The sequence below is a fragment of the Coregonus clupeaformis genome, chromosome 35 (genome assembly GCF_020615455.1).
Source record: "Coregonus clupeaformis isolate EN_2021a chromosome 35, ASM2061545v1, whole genome shotgun sequence".
Taxonomy (NCBI): domain Eukaryota; kingdom Metazoa; phylum Chordata; class Actinopteri; order Salmoniformes; family Salmonidae; genus Coregonus; species Coregonus clupeaformis.
Window position 1 is genome coordinate 10,407,498 of NC_059226.1, and position 23,711 is coordinate 10,431,208.

General features: G+C 43.7%; 1 protein-coding gene across 1 annotated transcript; it reads right to left on the reverse strand.

The window, feature by feature from the left end:
- Positions 1-1,083: 1,083 nt before the first annotated feature.
- On the reverse strand, positions 1,084-21,050 carry LOC121568899 (mitogen-activated protein kinase kinase kinase 3). Its single transcript, XM_041879371.2, has 17 exons — positions 19,474-21,050; positions 14,059-14,143; positions 13,457-13,593; positions 13,255-13,295; positions 12,730-12,829; positions 12,373-12,486; positions 12,065-12,206; positions 11,074-11,204; positions 10,891-10,964; positions 8,909-8,982; positions 7,749-7,844; positions 7,422-7,583; positions 7,043-7,191; positions 5,647-5,778; positions 5,378-5,507; positions 5,028-5,205; positions 1,084-3,827 (listed from the first exon to the last, which is right to left on the reverse strand). The coding sequence occupies exons 2-17, from the start codon at positions 14,060-14,062 to the stop codon at positions 3,599-3,601; spliced, it is 1,893 nt and encodes a 630-aa protein (XP_041735305.2). The 5' UTR covers positions 14,063-14,143; positions 19,474-21,050; the 3' UTR covers positions 1,084-3,598.
- Between the last annotated feature and the right edge of the window lie 2,661 nt (positions 21,051-23,711).

The window sequence follows — 23,711 nt, forward strand, 5'->3', positions numbered from 1 at the left end:
CTGACCACAATAATACTACTACTGATCACAATAACACTACCACTGATCACAATAACACTACCAGTGACGACAATAACACTACCAGTGACGACAATAACACTACCACTGACCACAATAACACTACCAGTGACGACAATAACACTACCAGTGACGACAATAACACTACCAGTGACGACAATAACACTACCAGTGACGACAATAACGCTACCACTGACCACAATAACACTACCACTGACCACAATAACACTACCACTGATCACAATAACTACCACTAACCACAATAACACTACCACAATAACACTACTACTGACTACAATAACACTACCACTGACCACAATAATACTACCACTAACCATAATAACACTACCACTGACCACAATAACACTACCACTAACCACATCAACAGACCTGCAGGCCACATGGAGAGGTGCAGTGCAGGTGTAGGGGAAGGTTATGTAACTGGTATCAGATCCTGGTAATCAGGGGCCACGGGTCAGATACACAGGAAGAAAATGGCACAAGCAAGCAGCATGCTAAAACTTATGTACAGTATCACTGATGTGCATGCTAGCATTAGCACAGGACCTCTCACGTCTTATAGCAAGCAGCATGCTAAAACACACACAGAAAAAGTGCATTACCAGGAAAACAAAGCAATAAAGCATTATCTGCCATCCATCCCCTTGTCACAGTAGCTCAGAAAAGGAACCTTTGTTTGGTCCAAGCTTTTCTCTGTCCCATGGCCACACAGATAGGTTAACAGAGCTCTCTCCGCCTCCTCTTCTGTCTTAAAGGGAGGGAGAAAGCGATGGAGCAAGCATCAATCGGGTTGCTTCTTTCTCCCAACAATGAGCTCTATTCAGTGAGATGTCCTTTTATTTACTGGACTTGGCCCGTCTGACTTTCCAACCTGCTGGCTGCTCAAAGATAATGAAGACAGGCTTGGAAAGACTAGCCAGTGTCTTCCAGAGCCGCCGGCCCCAAAACATCTCATACAATACCAAACACACCTCCATCAGAGCGGTGCACATGACTGGAACGTGCACAAAACATTATGCAAACAAACAAGTAACCAGTTCAGAATATTGGACCAGAGACAAAGAATATTTATTTGTTTTTGAAAGTAGGCACTCAAAGATATATAAAAACAATGTCATTTAACATACTGTTCTTTTTTCTACGTAAATACATTTGATACACTGGAGTGACTTTGCACTGCAAGTCCCCTGTCATTAAACAAACATACTCATTTATACATTTACATACATGTATATATCTAAAATTTGAACTCCTATTTCATTTGCTTACCCCAGGGTTCTTTCTGTTAACAGAAACATTTGTTTTGGCTCTTTGCATATAACAGGACCATTTCTAATACTGAACTGATTCTTAGCTGCCTTCTTTAACATCTAGCAGTCACATGATATCCATTTGATTCACTTAAGAAAGTATTTTAGAGCCAGTCACATTGAAAAGGTCAGGACAATAAATGGAAAATAAAACCAAAATAAGGTAATTGTAGAAAGTCCTTCGCTCAGTGTGGAGGGCCCCAGACATTGGGCACCGGTCGGTCTCTTGAACCCTGAGCTAAACAAAGTCGTCATGTTGTTTGGAACCCCGGTCTCTGGCATCCACCTGATCAGAACTCATCCATCCCTGTCCCTGCTCAGCTCAGTCTAACTAACGCACACATTCAGTCTCTCTGCTCAGCAAGAATGACACTAAGAGAAGGTTATTCTGGTGAGACACAGCATTCTAGTGCATACTCTTAAAAGGAGACTTCATATACTTCCCCTCTATTTCCCACACATCACGCAAGCAAGGAGAAATATGGAGAAACTTTAGTAGCCTTTAACTCATAGGCTGTGGCCTTGTTAAAATAAGTATTGAAACTGTGAGAGGTTTGACAGGGCAGTCCAACTGAAAGGGTCCAATGGAAAAGTTTTGCCATATAATAAAGCATGTGAATGTGGATACGTTTCTTGTTTTGGAGCAGAGACCAGGTAAGATTGCCAGAGGTCGTTTTCCACCCAAAGTTTTTCACTAATAAACCCCAATGTTGTAATTTCTGCAAAACCAGCTGCTTTCACAATTTATCATTTCGAACGGCATCATTTACCTCATAGGTCTAAATGCATCATCATTAGATTTCAAATTGTCTAGAGTCAATATATAAAAAATATATTTATACATATATATATTTGAATATAGAAAAAAAACAGAAATGGATGAACACAGGGATATAAATAAAAGTGAAAGAAATGTCACATTAAACGTTTTTTTTTAAAGTTACTTTCGTAAGGCGAACAATAACCAACAACATTAATTTTACATAAAAGTGCATCTGACTCAAATGAATCCTAAATGGCAGAGTTCCACTGTTTGGCGTAGCGTTTTCCTAGATACACCTGTCAACACATAGAAAGCCGGTAAACCTAATGGCAACTCACTTTCAAATCAAGGCATTAGGATTGTATTTGTCTAGGACTAAAAGAAAATCTCTCTTTCAATCACAAAGTACAATATCATTTGTCATATTGTGTAGTTAGCATATCCTCCAACCAAACTGGAAACCAACCCCTTCATGAATGAAATCAGTCATTTTTGGTACACTCAGAAAACACTGGGCTGTCATACTGAGGGGCTGTAGCGGAGGGTTGGAGTATAAGGCACAGTCATCACAATGGTCTACTGTAAAGGTCATAATAAAACAAAAACACTGATGGCTCTGGTTCCCTGTTGTATGGTGAGGACAGGACAGATCAGCATGGGCTTCCATCAGGGACCGTGAGTCTTCAAAACCATAAAGAGGCACTTTCTCAAAAATACAAAGAATTTCAGAGACGGATCCGAGGAGAAAGTGAAAAATAAATCCATCCGTTCTCAATAACACTGAGTGGTGCATCTGTTGGTTTCATCAGTCAGCATGTTGAAGCACTGTGCTGTGACTGTGGGTCTGCTGGCTTGGCCTAAGTAGACCAGACACTGCTCTGCTCAAGCTTACTGTAAGTCCCATATGAAACAGTTCATTATCTCAGGGGTCTCACCCAGCCCATCTAGAGAATGTAAACTTAGGAGGGGACACTCTGGCATTTTTAAAAGGCACATTCGGTGGACATGCTTGATCAAATCCCATCCTGAACCACATATAATAGATTAGATTTGTTTGGAGTGTCTGTGTGTGTGTGTGTGTGTGTGTGTGTGTGTGTGTGCGCGCGTGTTTGATCCTCTCACAGACCACCAAGGTGATAGCTGAATAGCTACAGTTCATGTGGAGTTGGTGGGACCAGTTCTCCACAGCAGACAGCTGAAGACTGATCAGTCATATAGCTCCCTCTAGTGGGGGAAGTTAGAGGTGAATTTGATAAAGGTCATTAACAGCTTGGAATAATGGCACTGTGCTATTATCCATAATAATGGATCATGTGTTGTTGTGGGTTAAGGTACGAGTCTGACTAGAGGTGAGTCTGGTTTGGGGAGAGAGCTGTAGGATGGACAGGGCCATGTTCCAAATTCCAAGTCTAGAGTCTAGATGTCTGCTGTAGACCATGAGTCCTGAGGAGCGGTCGAGACAGAGAGAGTGTACTAGTACTTCCCCTCAGCAGAGGATCTGGGAGAAGGGGTGTCTGAGCAGCTCCTCAGCACTGGGCCGGTGCTTGGCCTCCACAAAGATGCAGTGGATGAAGTCACGGGTGTGGTCCGAGGAGTGTGAGGGCAGCAGGGGTTTGGTGGGCTGGGTGGCGATCTTAAAGATGGCCGCCATGGCCTCGTATTCAGCCCAGGGAGGCTTCTCTGTCAGCATCTCCACCACTGTGCAGCCCAGGCTCCTGGGGAAGGTGACACAAACACACGGTTAAGAGAACACCCATATGAGCTCAAACACACAATTTAAACACTTGCCCCCCAATCCCCCCCTTCCACAAAACGTGTAAATATTGGAATATAAATTGTGCCTTCCTGTATTATACTTACTAATAAATATATTATATTCTACTGAGCCATTTACTTTATGTTCATATTGTTATCTTTTATTAGTTCTTATTGTTGTTGCATTGTTCGAGAAGGAACCAGCAAGTAAGCATTTTGTTGGACGGTGTATACCATAAGTGTCCTGTACATACGACTCATAAAACTTGAAACCCGCTCACACACAAACATCAGAATAGGACATTCAATGCAATACACAATTGTAGAACTTATTGACTTGTGTGAATTGACAAAAACTGTGTTAGCACACACTGAAAAAACAAAGGGCAGCTTTTCCTCACTACAGGCACGAAGGGAACAGACCATCCCTCTGCTCTTCTGCTTTCCCAGGCTCCACTGGAATGTTTTGGTGGAAACTTTTTCCCTGTTGACAATTAAAGTGTCCTTTTGCTGGCTACGGGAGGCTGTTTCAGTCCTGAAGTCAGACAGAGCAGGGGGCTGGTGAGGGGAGCTGGGTGGCCAGTGACAGACTCCCCTTTGGACCTGTTACCCCCTACCGACGCTCCCGGCCTGGTCCCCCAGGGGAGCTATGAAGTCGGAACATTCCGACCCGTCACAAGATGGCTGGTTGGCTGGTTCTTGGCCAATCACATTCCTCGCCTGATGGGACACTACCCAATCAGATTGCACAGGGGAATCCCTGGGCAGCAGGTGGGCCCGACCCATTTCAGGGCCCTGTGCGTGGGAGTGAGGCAGTCCTTCTCAACATTCTCTTTTAAATATAGCACTTTTCCTCTTTTATATATAGCACTTTTTCCCTTTAAGAATAATGGTTTCCCCCTTTTAGAACAGCTATTTTCCCTTCCTTCACATTCCAGCAGTCTAGCCACTCTGCTATCAGGGAAGGAGCCTACTTATAAGAGCACACAAGGAAAGCATCTGACACTTGACTTGAAGATACATTCACACACTCCCAGATGAGACATCTATCCCCCACCTCCCCTCCTATCAACACAACTAATCAGAATTACCTGCATGTGTATAAGACATCTTACCCAAACCCAAACCCCAAGCCCAACCCCATGTGTCCTGGTGCTTACCAGACGTCAGCCTTCCTGCCGTAGCCCTCCCCGCTGATCACCTCGGGGCTCATCCAGTAGGGGGTGCCAGTGACAGAGCGGATGCCCGTGCCAGACATGCAGATGGTCTGCAGCCTCTTGCTGGCGCCAAAATCTCCCAGCTTCACGTTTCCCGCCGAATCCCGCAGGATGTTGGCACCTGGATAAGGAGACGACAGAGTAACACCATGTGACACAGACTCACCAAACCACCTTCCTTGTATTTTAAATGTAGCTTTTAGGTCCTTGTGCTTGAGTCTGGAAGTCTATAGCCATTTAGTTCACTTTCTTTACTACAAATGGCCATCTGAGCAGTGTGTTGACATAACTACCTTTGATGTCACGGTGAACGATCATGTTGCTGTGCAGATAGGACATGCCCTCCAGGATCTGCCGTGTGTACTTCCGGGTCACGTTTTCCGTCAGCGCCCCGTAGGCCTTCAACTGGTCTTTGACTGAACCCTGAGCGACAAGAAGGAAGTGCATGGTTAATACTCATATCCCCAGGAGAGACTGGGACACAGTCCAGGGCTGAACACCACAGATACCCTTTAACCCCCAACACTCCAGCCCTGAGCAGAAGTGTGAAGAACAGACTGACCCCTGGCATGTACTCCATGAAGATGGTGAGGGTCTTCTCGTTGTGGTCCCTCAGACAGCCGTAGTACTGGACGATGCGTTCGTGGTGGAGGTTCTTTAACAACTGGATCTCACACTCCAGAGCACTCACCTCCTACAGACAGACAGGGAACAACAGGTTTAGGGATGTTGTACAGAACCACTGCTCTACACTGTGAACAAACGGAGAGCAAAAACGAAAGGAAAAATACATTACAGCAACCAATCAACAACAAATAAACTGCTCAACATTACATGATATGAATGAGTCAACTGTCCACAAAAAGACAAAAAAAATTCAGACACACAGACTAGCTCTCTCTCTGCAAATAGGACATTAGCGGTAACAGTCCAGTTCCTCAAAAGCAGTTCCTCTGTTTACCTCAGAGAATATGGCCACAGAGATCACATCACAGAGAGAGAGAGAGAGAGAGAGAGAGAGAGAGAGAGAGAGAGAGAGAGAGAGAGAGAGAGAGAGAGAGAGAGAGAGAGAGAGAGAGAGAGAGAGAGAGAGAGAGAGAGAAATTGAGATATATACAAAGTATCTGCAACACAAAGACCCACTAAATAGATAAAAACAACAACAACTGATTAACATCCGCTGCAGGCTGGGGGGCCAGAGGCAGAGAGGGAGAGAGAGAAAAAGAGAGAGAGAGAGAAACAGAGAGAGACAGAGAGAGAGAGAGAGAGAGAGAGAGAGAGAGAGAGAGAGAGAGAGGAGAGGGGAGTTTAAGGGGTGATTGGAGGCCAAGGCAAAGCTGGCTCCGCTACTCTCCCCTTCCTCACCCCCATGCAAATACTCCACTCAGATACAGGAAGTAACAGTGAATGTTTTCTCTGTGGCAGACAGGAAAATACATTAAAGAGGGGGGAGAGAGAAAGGAAAGAAAGTCCCTTGAATCTCCTCAAAGTTCATTGCTCTTAGAGACAGAGATGAGCACTCAGTCAGGATTTAGTGACTGCGTCAGTGATTCAGAGCATGAGTTTATCTGATTCCTGACCACAGATTGTTGAATAGCGCCTGTTGTGTTTAAGACAGTTGACCAACCCTTAGATAGTGAAACTCAGTCAGGTTAAACACTGCACCATACTGCATTCCTCCACAATCGCCTCTTAAGAGTAAAGTAGCTTGCTGAACACATTACCTCATTCTTGGCATTGCTCCAGGCTAAAGGTGCTCCAGGCTAACCCTCTATGCATCAATCTTTAACAATACACGGGAACTCAAGTCATACCGAGTTCTCCTTCAGGCTGGGGAGTCTGAGTCATGTTGGCATAAATACATTACAGTAGCCTGGCTGTGAACAGTAGACTTTGATATAAAAGCAGAAAACAATCTGTGTAGTAGCATACAGTTCCGGCATCCCCTGCTGTCTCACCTTACTGGTGTCAGGACTGTCCGGGTCAAACACCACCTGCTTGGCGGCCAGCTCCCGTCCCGTGTCCACATCGTAACACAGGTAAACCCTCCCAAACGCCCCCTGACCCAGCAGCTTGCCCCGCCTCCATGTCACTGGAGCACTGGGGGCTGTGGAGGGAGGGGCATACACCATACATATCATACTCTCTCCATATAGAAAACATTACACCATACTCTTAAAACACACGTCATTCATCATACAAACTAACTCCCTTATTTGAAATGTATAGGATATAAGAATAGATTAATGAGTATGAAATCTCTAATAACCATACAATATATGTAAAATATGTGTAATATATGTAAATATAAGATGGAGAGGCGGGGTCGGGACTCACACTTGTGGGCGACGGGACGCTCCTGTGGGCGGAGCCTGCCCTGCTTGTCCACTAGCTGCCAGCTGCCCAGACTCTCCTCGCTGCCATTGAGGGAGCGCCGTGAGGGCACCAGGGTGAACAGGTTACCCTGGGGGCGACGGATCCGTGGGAACGTCCTCCGACCTGGGGGGATGAGAGGAGAGTTGAGGGTGAAGGAGAGATGAGAGAAGAACCAAGAGACCAAGAGAAGGAGGAGATGGTTCAAGAAATGGGTCAGGGAAAATGTCAAATACAAAGTAATATGACACAAAGTGGTTTGGTGAGAGGAACAGTGAACAGTGCCCCTACCTTCACTATGGTCCTTGTGATGCAGGGAGACATGGTACCTGCGGGGGTATGTCCCTCCCTTCCCTACCACCTTATCATACACATGGTTCTCCCGGTCTGAGAGGGAGGAATGAGTAAAGAGAGCGAGAGAGAGGGTGAAGGTTAGATTACAACAGGATTCAGACTGTTGGTAAATGCTGCCTTGTTGCTCTGTGCTGTTGCTTGGGACTACATTGTTGCTTTGTTGATAGGAGCTGCGTTGTGGTTCACGCCTGTTGCTAAGGGGCTGGAGAGCGGCGCTGTTGCCAGCACTGTGAAGGGGTTACTGTGAATTTGACAGTAGATTACAGGCAGCTCGGTGGCAAGTAAAATTCTGTATTTCATATTACAGTTCACCTGATGTAATCTGAATACGGTATCAAAGCAAGTAATGTGTAATGACATAAAGTACACTATCATAAAATTGACTGTATTATACTGTAAAAAAATAAATGCTACCGTAATCGTAATTAATTAATAAATAAATGAATGAATTACACTCATTGAGGGGAGGGGTTTTTATTTCACAGTATTTTACTGTAATTTCATGGGATTGGTGCAAGCAGGTTGGCTGATAAGCTTTTACACATTACAGCATATTAATGAATATTTGGTGCTTCATATCACTTGCACTTCTAGAGGCTTTAACAAAGGCTTCCAAACTGGCAGTGACTACAGGGTAAAACAGACCAAAAGGACATGGCAAAATGCTTAACCATTTGCTGCCACTCCAATCTGCCCCTATACATTTTTAATTGATGGGGCACTATAACCACATAGGAGTATAATTGGTACAGCATTCTCACTAACGGGTGCAACAAATATAGCCTCTTAAAAGGCACGCCTCAAAATACGGTAATAAGCCAGAAACAACAATACCATGCACCCACTAGTGGTAAAAAAAGGTTTTTGCCGCTCTGAAGATACGGTACGGTACTGTATTCTGTGGGGTGGAACTGCAGTAACATTTGAAATACAGCAATTTCCCCACAATGCACAGTATTTTACAGTATGCTACAGTAAAACTTTCAATGTTTTTTGCTGTTGATAATACCTCATATTACCATATAAATTACAGTTTTCCGTTACAGTGAGGATCTATATCTTGTGTAGTGATATCAGGAATCTTCCTGGGCACCCACCTGAGACGTTCTCCTGCTGCCGGTTATCAGGGTAGCTCTTAGCTCGGTGCATGCGTGACTTCCTCAGGGAGGGGCTGGGAGGAAGGACAGATAAAGAGAGAGTGAGAGGTGCTGATCACCTCCTTAAAATACATACAATGTCTTTATAACCCAAGTCAAGTATTGTGTGTACGTGTGAGGTAGAATCAGGGGTAAAAGTAGATATAATTTCTTACCGGTACCGGACACCCAAGCGCGCGCACACTTTTTAAAATAAGTGTCATCGTAGAATTACATATAGAATCCTTATTAATTTCATATATGATCTCTGTGGGCCTAGTAAAGATTTGTCATATCACTTTTAACATGCAATACCTGTTAACATAGGCAGCGAGTGGGTTTCAAGTTTGGGGAAAATAATTTTCACCATAAAAATGCACCTTTACAATAAAGTATTTCATCAATCCTCGCATTTACAGACTTATGTAAGATAGCCTACTATTCCTAATGTGATGATTATATTGGATAGTCATAATTTAAGCTAATAATATAACAATCACTGTTCACAAAAAAAAATACTTCAATGCAGTGTGTACTGGCGTAGAGTAGGCCTAGGCTATATCAGATTGATTTCTTCTCCTTTCTTTGCACAGGAAAATGTTGGCCTTTTATAAACACATTTCATACAATTCTACTACACTTTATATGACTGGAGACATAAGCATAATCTTTTTTTAATACGACAAAAATTACAGGGTAGCATACTCTGCTGACACTGACAAACAGATCAATAAAAACAACGTTGTCTGATCCATATAATAGGCCTATGGAAAGGGGAGACACAAATACAATATAGTCCATCTAACCTGGAGGAGGAAATAATGACACAATGTGAATATGCACACTCACCGGGGATATGGACAATGTTCTCCGCTGGTGCCAATAAGATAGGCTACTGTTCACTCAATTAAGTTGAGAATTTTGATGACTAAAAGACAGATTGCAGTCGTTTCATTGTCTTCTCTTTACAGCTATAGCCATTGCTTTCCAAACTGTTTTCCGCAATTTTATTTTTAAATATTACGATATGCCTGGCTGGGTCTCTCTGCTTTTCACTGACAGAAGCAACTCACATTTGGTATTTGCCACGCGCTGCCCAAATTGTGGGCGCTTCCAACTGTAGGCTAGGCGATAAAAAACAATCCACAGCTTTAAAAAAAGAAGCTAATGATCCTCTGTGGCCAAATCATGCCTTCTGGTACAATAGCTTTTTTATGATTTTATTTATTTCTGTATAGAGAGGAGTAGGCTAATTAGGCTATATAATTTTGGCTATTTAATTCAAATTACTTTAGGGAAAGCTTCCCCTAGCCTTATGGACACTCCGCCTATGCATTTTAATGTGGCATAAACACAACCAGTCATGATGTTTTCATCTGATTGTCAAACAAACAATCACTTCAAAGAGGCGGTCCTGTAGCCTACCCGCACACGTTCGTCCACTCACAAAATAATTCCAGCATCCAAACCCCAACAGTGCACCTGCAATTTGATGAATGGAAAGAGACATCTTTTACAAAACACCTACGTGTATTGTAATGACATTCTGCGATTGGCTTAAACTTCTAGCCTGAATTGATGCATCCTCTGTTGTCCACGCGCCTCGGTCTTGGCCACTCATCTCAGCCTTGTCTGTGCGTTTCTCGGTCTCGGCCACTCATCTCCAAGGCATGCAAGTATTCTCGTCGAACCACAATGCAATTTGGGTCATATACCATCCGGTTTCAAGTCAATTCGCAAATTTTTCATGCAGCTGACATTAGGTAAAGTTAAATAATGGTATAATAGACTACAGTTTTCTTGGCATTTTGTGTTAATAGTGATAGGCTCACGTTTTACCAGTACGGAGTACCCCCACTATTTATTTTGCCAGGACGCTGTACCAGTCCATACTGGCTTACTTTCACCCCTGGGTAGAATGTGGGGCAGAGCCCTGCCCTCACCTGTCTGAGCTACTGTCCAGCGACTGGCAGCTTCCTGAGACAGAGTTCTCTGCACTGCTCCAGGGGTCCAGCACCTAGGAAGAGGAGACACAGTATTAGCCCTACAGTGTGTGTGTGTGTGTTTGTGTGCGTGTGTGTGTGTGTTTGTGTGCGCACGTGTTTGTGTACAGTGCAATGACTCACACACTGGTCGCTCTCTGGGATGAACTCTCCCTCACTGTTGATGCTGGTGTAGGAGCCCTGGCGGGCGATCCTCTGCTGCCGTTCAGGGACATAGCCAGGAGGGGGGGAGCTACGGCCTGTGTTCTGAGAGCCTGGGACGGGGGAGAGGAGGAGGAGGATAAGAATCTGTCGATGTGCCCTTGAGCAAGGCACTTAACCCTAATTGCTGAGGTAGTCGCTCTGGATAAGAGCATCTGCTAAATGAAAAAAGTAATATAAAAAAAAAGTTAAACAATGGATTATGTGGGAGAAAAGAAGATACATCCCTAACACTGATAACAGATATGATCTCTCTCTCTCCAACCACAGAATGAAATAAGGGGAAAAAATATCTCAATTATTAATAACGGGATTGTTCAAAATGTAACTCTGCCTCAGGCGGAGGATCTGCAGAGAATTTAGGATATGTACAGATTCCCTCACGCTGCACTAATCTCAAACCCCCCTCCCCTCTCCCAAAACAGCCAGTTTTTCTAAAACCAGGCCATTGGCCCGCTACACTAATAGTGTCTCCAAATCTGATTGGCTTGTGGCCAGCAGGCCATTGTAGAGCAGCCAGTGATGGTGGACAGGAAGAGGAAGAGGACCTACTGCTAAGAGGGGAAGCCAGAGAAACAACAGCAGTCAGAGAGAGAGGGGGGACGAGAGAGAGGAGGGGGTGGGGGGGAGAAGAGAGCGAGGGGGGAGTAGAGAGAGAGAGCGAGAGAGAGGGGGGATAGAGAGACATAGAGAAAGCTAGCAAAAAAAATTAGCTAAGAGAGCAAGACATGACAAACACCAAACCAGACAATATCCAACATTACTGTCTCTCCATAGTGAGAGATACCACTACCCTTCCCTTTCTATTGTAAAAAAAAAGTTAGAGCGAGAGGAAGGGAGAAAGAGGATGTTGAAAGCAAAGGCAGTAGAATAGAGGAAGCAGCAATGAGTTGAATCTGCTGTTCATACTCACTGGTGGAGAGGTGGCGCCCCCTGGGCTCGGAGGGCTGGTACACCGTGCTGACATCCCCCGTGGACTGGGCTTTGATCCTCACCTGCTTACTCACCGTGTGGTGGGAGGAGGGAGAGGGAGAGGGAGAGTGGGACGGGGAGGCCTAGGGGGAGGGATTACAGGGGTGTGGTCAGAGTGCTGGTCCACATATAGACACTACACACTATCCTATTACATATGATTTTAATAACACGTGTTATTGCTTAATGTGTGTGTTTGTTTATTTATGTATGTCTGTGTATTTATGTGTGTGTGTGTGTGTGTCGTACATTGCACTGCTCCTGCGTCAGCAGCAAGATCTTGATGCTCTTAATCTTGGAGCTGCGGTCCAGCAGGTCAATGGCCTTGTCCAGGTCATCCTGACCACGCAGAGGGATGGACAGCTGGACACACAACACACAGAGATGACTCAACCACCACACAGAGACACTAAGGGAGAATTTTCATTAAACATGCATCTTTGTACTTCGGACTAAATGTCCAGGAAAATGTCCGTAAAAGTTATCTACATCCAGTGGGTTGCTGTGAGGGCCAGTGTTTGTGTGTGTATGCATTGTGTTGGTGTATGTCTGAGAGAGTGTTTGTAGGTGAGAAAGGGAGAGAAAGAGATGTGGAGTTAGCTGTACCTCATTGTTCATATAGTGCAAGTCTAGCTGTTGGCCAAAGACTGTCTTGACCTTCTGCTGGATTTCTTCAAACTGCACAGGCCTCCCAAACATCAGTATCCTACACAAATAAAAAAATATGTAGACAACCAGTGGGTAAGATGGACAGACAAACAGCGGGTAAGATGGACAGACAAACAGACAGAAGGAAAAAAAGTGTGTCGGTCAGGAAACTATAACCTCTTTCGATCTGCAACACAAGCGTGCACACACTTTTACAAACATATTCAGTTTCCAGCGTGTGCAGATTCCTCTAAGCACACCTAACATAGCTGTGGTTTCTGCTGGCAGACACAGCTAAACCACAGTCCTTTCCCTTTCCATTCTCCGCTTCACATACCAGTCTGACTGGAGAGCTGGAGTGCGTTTGAGCCGAGCTGACCAAGCTCTTCTCACAGACAAAGACACATGATAAAACAGGCACACACACACACAGACACACACACACACAAAGACACACATCCAAAAACAAGAAAACCAACTCACCTCCTCTCTCCACTGAACTCAAACTTTATTCTGACATCGTCCTGAGGAAGTAGAGAGAAGAAGCCCAGTCAAGAGGGGTCACGGAAGGTCACAGGGTCATGATGGGGTCATGAAGGGAAACAAGATGTCTGGTAGGGATGATATTGACATGCCTGTCTGAGGAGTGTGTGTTGTTGACTGTGTGGGGTGGTAGATGGTTTACCTGTCTCTTAGCAGGAGCAGGGGCAGGGTTGGGCAGAGTCTTGGGTTTTCCCGTGTCATAAGAGGGCACAGGCTGGCGCCTCGTCATCTGGAGGGCCACCAGGTCCTTCATTATGGAGTGGAGAGCCTGGCGCTCATCTGTAGGGGAGAAGGGTTGGTGGAAACACACAGTTACCATAAGATAAAATTGAAGTGTAATTGTGTGTCTGTGTGTAGCCACTTAAATCCCACTTCTAGTGAGAGGACAGACTGCAGTGTTTTTGATATTCCTATTCCCATGTTTGATCTCTAAGCGCTGCATTGGCTGTTTTAGCTCACAAAGGGAAATATTCCCCTAGTGTAGTTTGGACAGACATCACACAGCAGCAGGGCAGGAGAGATAACCAGAGCCCCATCTCCATAACACTGAAAATCAATCCTTCACCCGCCGGCCCGGCCAGCGTCTGGAAAACCAGCTCAGCTCAACTCACACAGGAACGGGGGTTGGGGAATAGTGTGTGTAGGTCTGTGTGTGTGTTCATCTGAGTGTACATTTATGACGTGTAATATTGTGAGTGTTTCATGTGTGTTCTAACATCATCATAATCAACACAAGGAACTCACTCATTTTGGCGATGTCTGAGCCAACAGCCTTCAGAGAACTGCAGATCTTCAGACTCCTCACTCTGCAGTGGCACCCATCAACAGCCTGCAGGGAAAGCACCAATATGTTAACATAGGGAATATATTTCATAACATAAGCTACAGTTGTCATCATATTCACAAGTCATCATCATATTCATCATCTTTATGTTCAACATATTTTGTAGCACTGGCAATAGATTATCTTATAGTGTGAAGTGTACGACATCATCAGTCCTTAAAACACAAGCTGTTTATCTTTGATATAAACATACTAAATGGTTTGTAATGCATTTAAAGATAGCGTGCATGAAGAATGTATATAAGAAAATTTAATTTCTGAAGTACCATCCATTTCTCAAGGAAAGCGTGGAACATAAACTAAAATACATTTTCTGGGACGAGGCCTGGCCGAGCGGGAAACTGCCATTTAAAAAGCACTTGAGATGTGTGTGTTGTGTGACAGAGAGAAACTTTGCACATAAGAAAAATCGAGAGTTGAAAAGGTCTGAAATTTGAGCTCCACTGGCACTGACAGATCTGGCACAAAGCACATTAAAGAGTTTTACTGTGAATATTCTGCCAGCTTTAAACTTATCAGACTGCATGAGCCATAAAACACTCACTCAACCATGTCATAACTCCACTGTTAATGTTAAGAGGGCAATATTCTCTTAAAAAGGATGACAGAGTTGTGCCAAGTATACATTTTTCCCTGATTTAACATAACCCTTGAGAAGGTAAAGTATTAAGGTGTATAGTGTATCCAAGAAGACAACAGCATTAGAAACTCTGGTACAGTGAGGGAAAAAAGTATTTGATCCCCTGCTGATTTTGTACGTTTGCCCACTGACAAAGACATGATCAGTCTATAATTTTAATGGTAGGTTTATTTGAACAGTGAGAGACAGAATAACAACAAAAAAATCCAGAAAAACGCATGTCAAAAATGTTATAAATTGATTTGCATTTTAATGAGGGAAATAAGTATTTGACCCCTCTGCAAAACATGACTTAGTACTTGGTGGCAAACCCCTTGTTGGCAATCATAGAGGTCAGATGATTCTTGTAGTTGGCCACCAGGTTTGCACAAATCTCAGGAGGGATTTTGTCCCATTCATCTTTGCAGATCTTCTCCAAGTCATTAAGGTTTCGAGGCTGACGTTTGGCAACTCCAACCTTCAGCTCCCTCCACAGATTTTCTATGGGATTAAGGTCTGGAGACTGGCTAGGCCACTCCAGGACCTTAATGTGCTTCCTCTTGAGCCACTCCTTTGTTGCCTTGGCCGTGTGTTTTGGGTCATTGTCATGCTGGAATACCCATCCACAACCCATTTTCAATGCCCTGGCTGAGGGAAGGAGGTTCTCACCCAAGATTTGACGGTACATGGCCCCGTCCATCGTCCCTTTGATGCGGTGAAGTTGTCCTGTCCTCTTAGCAGAAAAACACCCCCAAAGCATAATGTTTCCACTTCCATGTTTGACGGTGGGGATGGTGTTCTTGGGGTCATAGGCAGCATTCCTCCTCCTCCAAACACGGCGAGTTGAGTTGATGCAAAGAGCTCGATTTTGGTCTCATCTGACCACAACACTTTCACCCAGTTCTCCTCTGAATCATTCAGATGTTCATTGGCAAACTTCAGACGGGCCTGTATATGTGCTTTCTTGAGCAGAGAGACCTTGCGGGCGCTGCAGGATTACAGTCCTTCACGGCGTAGTGTGTTACCAATTGTTTTCTTGGTGACTATGGTCCCAGCTGCCTGACAAGATCCTCCCGTGTAGTTCTGGGCTGATTCCTCACCGTTCTCATGATCATTGCAACTCCATGAGGTGAGATCTTGCATGGAGCCCCAGGCCGAGGGAGATTGACAGTTCTTTTGTGTTTCTTCCATTTGCGAATAATCGCACCAACTGTTGTCACCTTCTCACCAAGCTGCTTGGCGATGGTTTTGTAGCCCATTCCAGCCTTGTGTAGGTCTACAATCTTGTCCCTGACATCCTAGGAGAGCTCTTTGGTCTTGGCCATGGTGGAGAGTTTGGAATCTGATTGATTGATTGCTTCTGTGGACAGGTGTCTTTTATACAGGTAACAAGATGAGATTAGGAGCACTCCCTTTAAGAGTGTGCTCCTAATCTCAGCTCGTTACCTGTATAAAAGACACCTGGGAGCCAGAAATCTTTCTGATTGAGAGGGGGTCAAATACTTATTTCCCTTATTAAAATGCAAATCAATTTATAACATTTTTGACATGTGTTTTTCTGTATTTTTTTGTTGTTATTCTGTCTCTCACTGTTCAAATAAACCTACCACTAAAATTATAGACTGATCATTTCTTTGTCAATGGGCAAATGTACAAAATCAGCAGGGGATCAAATACTTTTTTCCCTCACTGTATTTCCTTTAGTGGAGTGGGTTGCCATATCTATGACAAAGAAACACTGGAATTTAAAAAAACACTGACACCACTATAAGACTATAATTCAGCAGAGATTAGTGTGCTTGGAAAATGTGTGCTTTATTTGGTAAGTGAAAGGGTATTTTAGTATTTTCTTTACCTAAAGTGGACCAGACACCTATCACATGGGCCTTAAACTACAGTAACAATCAGCACAATAACATTGGTCTTATTACACTGTAACAACGTAGTAAGTACACACAGCTATTGAGAACTCACCAATATAGCGCTCAGTAGGGATGCACAAAATCATTTAGCTGTAGGCTAGTTATTACCATATAGTTTAGTTATTACCATATTATTACACGTACTGGAGTTCATCATCAAAGAATACTGCCTAGGTACGCACTGCTGTTCCTTTTTTTATAAGATCAGCCCCTCAATCTTCCCTGGTCTCTCTGATCAATATTGTTCTATTATTGATCCAAATAGAGCAGGTCAGGAGAGGAACCCAATCCAGAAGGAGCTAGTGTCAACACAGCAGTTATCACCAGCCACCTCACATGCATGGCCACTTTGCCCAGGGGGGTTACCACACTGTAACTCAACTCTAAGTTCAAATATAAATACAGAGAGACACATTGGACCCTAAGGTGAGTGAAAAATATTAACCGAATGAAATGTGTTGTTATTTGAATCTGAGAGGCCTGAAGTTGAAATGGAATGAAACAGGTGTGCTGATGATTGAGCGTTCTCGTAAAAAATACACTACTGCACATGTGCCAAATGCCAACACTGCCCCTGCCTCATAAACAACAGGAAAGAGAGGAAAATGAAGATTGGAGGGAGGTGAGTGGCTGAGGAGGTAGAGTGGTGTGATGAAGAGGGGGGGAGTATAAAGGGGACAACAGCAGCAGCACCTGAAGCACTTCAATGGCCCTTTGGAATTCTGGGTAATAATCACCCACTGGAATGCCAGGTATGTCCGTCTGTGGTCGCCCGAGCGTTACCGCGCTGCTTCCCGGCCAGCCCCCTCGCCACACTCACATTCTCCTCACCCAAGAGACACACTATTTGTTTCTACCCTTTGTACCCCCAAACCAAAGGCCTGCTACCATTGGCCCTCCCTCCACCTATAAAAACATGGGGTGAAATCCCAGGGTCGCAGATAGCTTCAGGACACACCAACCTTCAAACATCTCACTACCTCGGCTCCATATGTTACATCAGAGCTCACATCCGCCTCTTCCACTACAACCCCTATGTGCTGTAAACATGATGAAGTGATGTCACAGCTCCACGAGGAGCCCTTATCTATCTCTGTTATACATTGACTGGCCTCGCTGTCCGTCATTCTGTCGTTATGCTCCCCCGCTCTCCTGATTTTAATTACCTCCCCCGAGGAATGTGGGGAATTCAGCGAGGAGCGAGGCCGCACACTGCCAGCCCAGTCAGCTGTGCCCCCTTCATTTTACTTGTATCGCATTTCCAGGACTCACCGGAGTTACATGGACTTTCCTCCACTTCTCTCTGCCTGCTTTTAGGTGTTTAGTCTAAGGCTGTTTTTCCCAGCCACGGCCCTTGCTCTGTCTGCATCTGGACCCCAAAAACCCTAAGCAGTCCCTGGCCTCATGGCTCTCCTTGCTTAACAGGCTCAAGTGCTCTGGGTTGGGGTGACCTGCTATGTTCACAGCTGCACTGCAAGGCTTGAGTAAAAACTTGCCATAAAAGCTTGTAGTGAGGCCTAGTGGTGCAACTCAGAGTACCGTCTGCCAAGTTTTTTGTAAAAACAAAACAAAAATAAAGATCCCAAACAGCCATCCCAGCAGTGTGAAGAGGAACCCTACTTATTGATTGACTACCACCTCCAGGGGTAATGGCAGAGGGGAAAGAGAGGAGGCAGAGGATCAAGGGAAAGTTCCGAATCATCATATTGCACAATGCTTTGTCATTTCTCCATAACTTTATGCATCCACTCAGTGCTGTAGGGAGGAAAATTCCCTTGCAAAACTCTAGTTGGACAAAATTGCATGCATAGAACTGTCCCCTACTGGTACAGATGTAGGATCTTAATGAGAATTTTCCAGCCCAGCAGGAAACGCAAACTTGTAGTGTATTTCAGTTTTAAAAAATATTCTGAAGTTTGTAATTTCCACTTTGAAATGTCAGACTTGTTTTGCCCTAGCGAAAAAACACTACAGAAATGGCGATTAAAGGAGCAATATGCAGAGCCATTTCCTGGTTTCTAAAATTCTAATAGTTTGCCTAATTTCAGTTTATGTGACAAAACAAGCAATGTATTGTGTAGACAATCATTGTACCATCTAAACCAGTGTAAAATATATTTTCAATAACCAAAAATATTGTATTTTCGGCTGTTTGAAGCTGGAGTACAAAACCGAAAGTAAAGAAGCAAAAACTAAACTTGAGAATGGGAAGCATAGAAATAGTGCACATACAACAGATCTACCGCTACTTAGACTTGCTTTCAATGAGAATGACAGATATATAACTCAGATTTCTATGTGAATTTGGTTGGGTCACCCAAGAAGTTACATATTGCAGTTTTAATTATAATCCACATAATAATTCACATTTCCTGTTGCTGCAGGATTATTTTGCTGCTGTAGCAAAATGGCTCAAATTAAGATCCTACATCTGTATCATTCTAAACTCCAGTTCTTGAGGGCAAGTGTCTGCTGGTTTTCATCATTGCTTTTTAAGGAGTAATTCACTTTGACTTTGGGGACCAGAGCTGGGGACTGTCCAATGTCTGTCCAATTGATCAAGTAATGTCATGGAGAAAGGAGAGAAACCCTAGGAGGCTATGAGAATAACAGGTGATGTACAACTAGGCCTTAATTGGCTTAAGGACACTTTGAGTGGAGCTTATTGAGTGAAGTCCCATAGCCATATTCAGCATAAAAGGCTGTGAGTGTTTCTATACGTTGGATGCCTTTGAAATTGCCATGTGATGTGATGAAAATGCATGAGCTCTCACCTGTGCCGTTGCCCTGGTGATTAACCTCCTTCTGGAGGATGAGAGCCGTTCCCACTAGCGGGGGTCCTGGTTCAACTTCTCACTGGGTCGCTCAGGAGAGATGCTGCAGCGTCAATTCGAACCGTTATCTCCAGAGCATCATCCTCAGCTTTGATCCCCAGTCTTTGTTGTTGTTGATTCACTCACACAACCACACGGAGATACTGAGGGATGAGGGCGCCATGGTGGGGTTGCCCCCAGGTGCGGGGGCACTGGTGCGCGCGCTGGTCCACGAAAGTTTGTTACGCACTAGCCAATAAATATAAATTCTAATGAGCAGTAGGCCTAGAAAACACAATGTCCTCACATCGAGATCGTCACTGTACATGCGTAGACATTTGGATTTCTCTGATGCAAAATTAATTTAACAGAAATATAGTCCAAAATCCGATACATTAGACTGCGCTCAGAAAGTTACCAAAAAGAAAAGTGTCAACCTTCCGTCACCACAAAAACGTTCGACAACTTGCCCATATTTCCAAACTTTATCAAAAAAGAAAAACGTCTGATGGCATTTCATTGTGGAACAAGACGCCCAACTTACAGCCTGGAATAGAAAAAACAAACGTAGGCCATGATAATTCTCTCTATTCAATAATCAATATTTCCCAGTGACATTTTGTCAGCATGGAAAGGGTGAATTAACACAAAAGGTGTAACAATAACCGTGTTGCCTTTATGAAATCCATTTGTAACAGTGTAACAGTACACCAAAGGAAAAGGACGAAGCGATTTCCGTGATTTTTATGGCCTCTTTTCCTGCTAAATTTGCAGATTTTTCCTTTTTGTTCTATGCCCGTATTCTCTCCTAACTGTATTGTTCCATCTCTATACAGAATAATTAGTATTAATCCATAAACTGCAAACAAGCGCCAGACTTTTTATAACAAAGAAATCAGGTGAAAAAAATGTAATTCAACACACAACATGGTGGAGATGGGAGATGAAGATTTAACTATACGAAAGCAGGCTATTCTTGTCGGAATAATGGTGTAAAATTCTAGGAGACGGATGCAACACATAGTTCACCACACACAATTAATAAACTTGCATCGATAACAAGTTATGATCGGATGGTTTTGTCGAGAAAATATATCGTGCGCATAACTGAACTTTTACCATCTCCGCGGTGCCCGATATGCAGTTGTAGAACTCAACAAAAGTGGAAAAAATTGTATTTTCTTTGTGCAATAGAAGTGATAAACATGCCCCAACTGTTCAGAAGACATGAGGGAAAGATATTCCATAAGTTCAGGTACTGATGCTCACCGACATAAAGTAAAATGAATCTTTAATGCAACCAATTTCCTGACAGAAAAAACAATCCGTCACCGGAACCCCTCTAGTACGCTTCCTACAAAACGAGAAAAAGGTTTATATTCCCAATACTTTGCAGGCTTAAGATTCAATGTTCTGAATGCGGTGGTTGGTCATGGGCAAAGGTATATCATAATAACGCAGATTTGTGTTCCATTTGGGTAAAGCATTCAGTAACTAAAACGACTCCGTGCTTTTCTCGGGGGCGCGCTGTTCCTCGGTCAGGGTAGCGCGCACAATATTAATGGCGCGCTCAAAACCAGACTCGCGACCATCTACACATACATTGATGACGTAGGCTGCATAAAAAGTAAAGGCCTACAAATTTCACTTATGCGTTCTCCATCACATAAGGACTTTTTAGACAGAGAGCTGACAATATATTTACATTTACGTCATTTAGCAGACGCTCTTATCCAGAGCGACTTACAGTTAGTGAATACATCTTTTTTTTTTATACTGGCCCCCCGTGGGAATCAAACCCACAACCCTGGCGTTGCAAACGCCATGCTCTATCAACTGAGCTACATCCCTGCCGGCCATTCCCTCCCCTACCCTGGACGACGCTGAGCCAATTGTGTGCCGCCCATGAGTCTCCCGGTCGCGGCCGGCTGCGACAGAGCCTGGATTCGAACCAGGATCTCTAGTGGCACAGTTAACACTGCGATGCAGTGCCTTAGACCACTGCGCCACTCAGGAGACACATGAGCAGATACTATTATGAAGACCAAATATCATCCTTAATTAAAGTTTGACTTCAACTTGATTGAACTCATGAACTTCGGTGACTTTTGACACATTCAATTCAATATAGGGTCTAATCTGCACCCAGGGCTGTAATATAGTTTGTGTGAGTGTAGATTATTCCATAGAAGTATAGGGTCAGCAAGACTTGATGAATGATACCACAAAAGCCATACTGTATATTGTTTAATCCATGGTTCAATAGCAAAAAAAAATGTTTTGCCTATAAAAAGTGAAAGAAACTACAGATGTTCTATCTTCATTTGATCACTCTGTTCTCTCAATATAACTTGTATGTATTCAAGGTTTAAAAAGGCTTCTAAAGTTTGTAATTTCCACTTTAAAATGTCAGACTTCATTTGCGTGAACAAAAAATTTACAGATGTAGAAACTTAATTTGAGCCTGTTAGCTACAGCAGGAACATAATCCTGCAGCAACAGGAAATGTGAATTATGTGGATTGAAATTCATGGACATTTTTGTAGGGGTTGATACATTTCTCACAAGGGAAAATCAAGTCTGAAATTTCAAAGTGGAAATTACTAACTTCAGAATCCTTTTAAAATCTCAAATACAGTGGGGAAAAAAAGTATTTAGTCAGCCACCAATTGTGCAAGTTCTCCCACTTAAAAAGATGAGAGAGGCCTGTAATTTTCATCATAGGTACATGTAAATTATGACAGACAAAATGAGAATTTTTTTCTCCAGAAAATCACATTGTAGGATTTTTAATGAATTTATTTGCAAATTATGGTGGAAAATAAGTATTTGGTCAATAACAAAAGTTTCTCAATACTTTGTTATATACCCTTTGTTGGCAATGACACAGGTCAAACGTTTTCTGTAAGTCTTCACAAGGTTTTCACACACTGTTGCTGGTATTTTGGTCCATTCCTCCATGCAGATCTCCTCTAGAGCAGTGATGTTTTGGGGCTGTCGCTGGGCAACACAGACTTTCAACTCCCTCCAAAGATTTTCTATGGGGTTGAGATCTGGAGACTGGCTAGGCCACTCCAGGACCTTGAAATGCTTCTTACAAAGCCACTCCTTCGTTGCCCGGGCGGTGTGTTTGGGATTATTGTCATGCTGAAAGACCCAGCCACATTTCATCTTCAATGCCCTTGCTGATGGAAGGAGGTTTTCACTCAAAATCTCACGATACATGGCCCCATTCATTCTTTCCTTTACACGGATCATTCATCCTGGTCCCTTTGCAGAAAAACAGCCCCAAAGCATGATGTTTCCACCCCCATGCTTCACAGTAGGTATGGTGTTCTTTGGATGCAACTCAGCATTCTTTCTCCTCCAAACACGATGAGTTGAGTTTTTACCAAAAAGTTCTATTTTGGTTTCATCTGACCATATGACATTCTCCCAATCCTCTTCTGGATCATCCAAATGCACTCTAGCAAACTTCAGACGGGCCTGGACATGTACTGGCTTAAGCAGGGGGACACGTCTGGCACTGCAGGATTTGAGTCCCTGGCGGCGTAGTGTGTTACTGATGGTAGGCTTTGTTACTTTGGTCCCAGCTCTCTGCAGGTCATTCACTAGGTCCCGCCGTGTGGTTCTGGGATTTTTGCTCACCGTTCTTGTGATCATTTTGACCCCACGGGGTGAGATCTTGCGTGGAGCCCCAGATCGAGGGAGATTATCAGTGGTCTTGTATGTCTTCCATTTCCTAATAATTGCTCCCACAGTTGATTTCTTCAAACCAAGCTGCTTACCTATTGCAGATTCAGTCTTCCCAGCCTGGTGCAGGTCTACAATTTTGTTTCTGGTGTCCTTTAACAGCTCTTTGGTCTTGGCCATAGTGGAGTTGAGTGTGACTGTTTGAGGTTGTGGACAGGTGTCTTTTATACTGATAACAAGTTCAAACAGGTGCCATTAATACAGGTAACGAGTGGAGGACAGAAGAGCCTCTTAAAGAAGAAGTTACAGGTCTGTGAGAGCCAGAAATCTTGCTTGTTTGTAGGTGACCAAATACTTATTTTCCACCATAATTTGCAAATAAATTCATAACAAATCCTACAATGTGATTTTCTGGATTTTCTTTTCTCAATTTGTCTATCATAGTTGACGTGTACCTATGATGAAAATTACAGGCCTCTCATCTTTTTAAGTGGGAGAACTTGCAC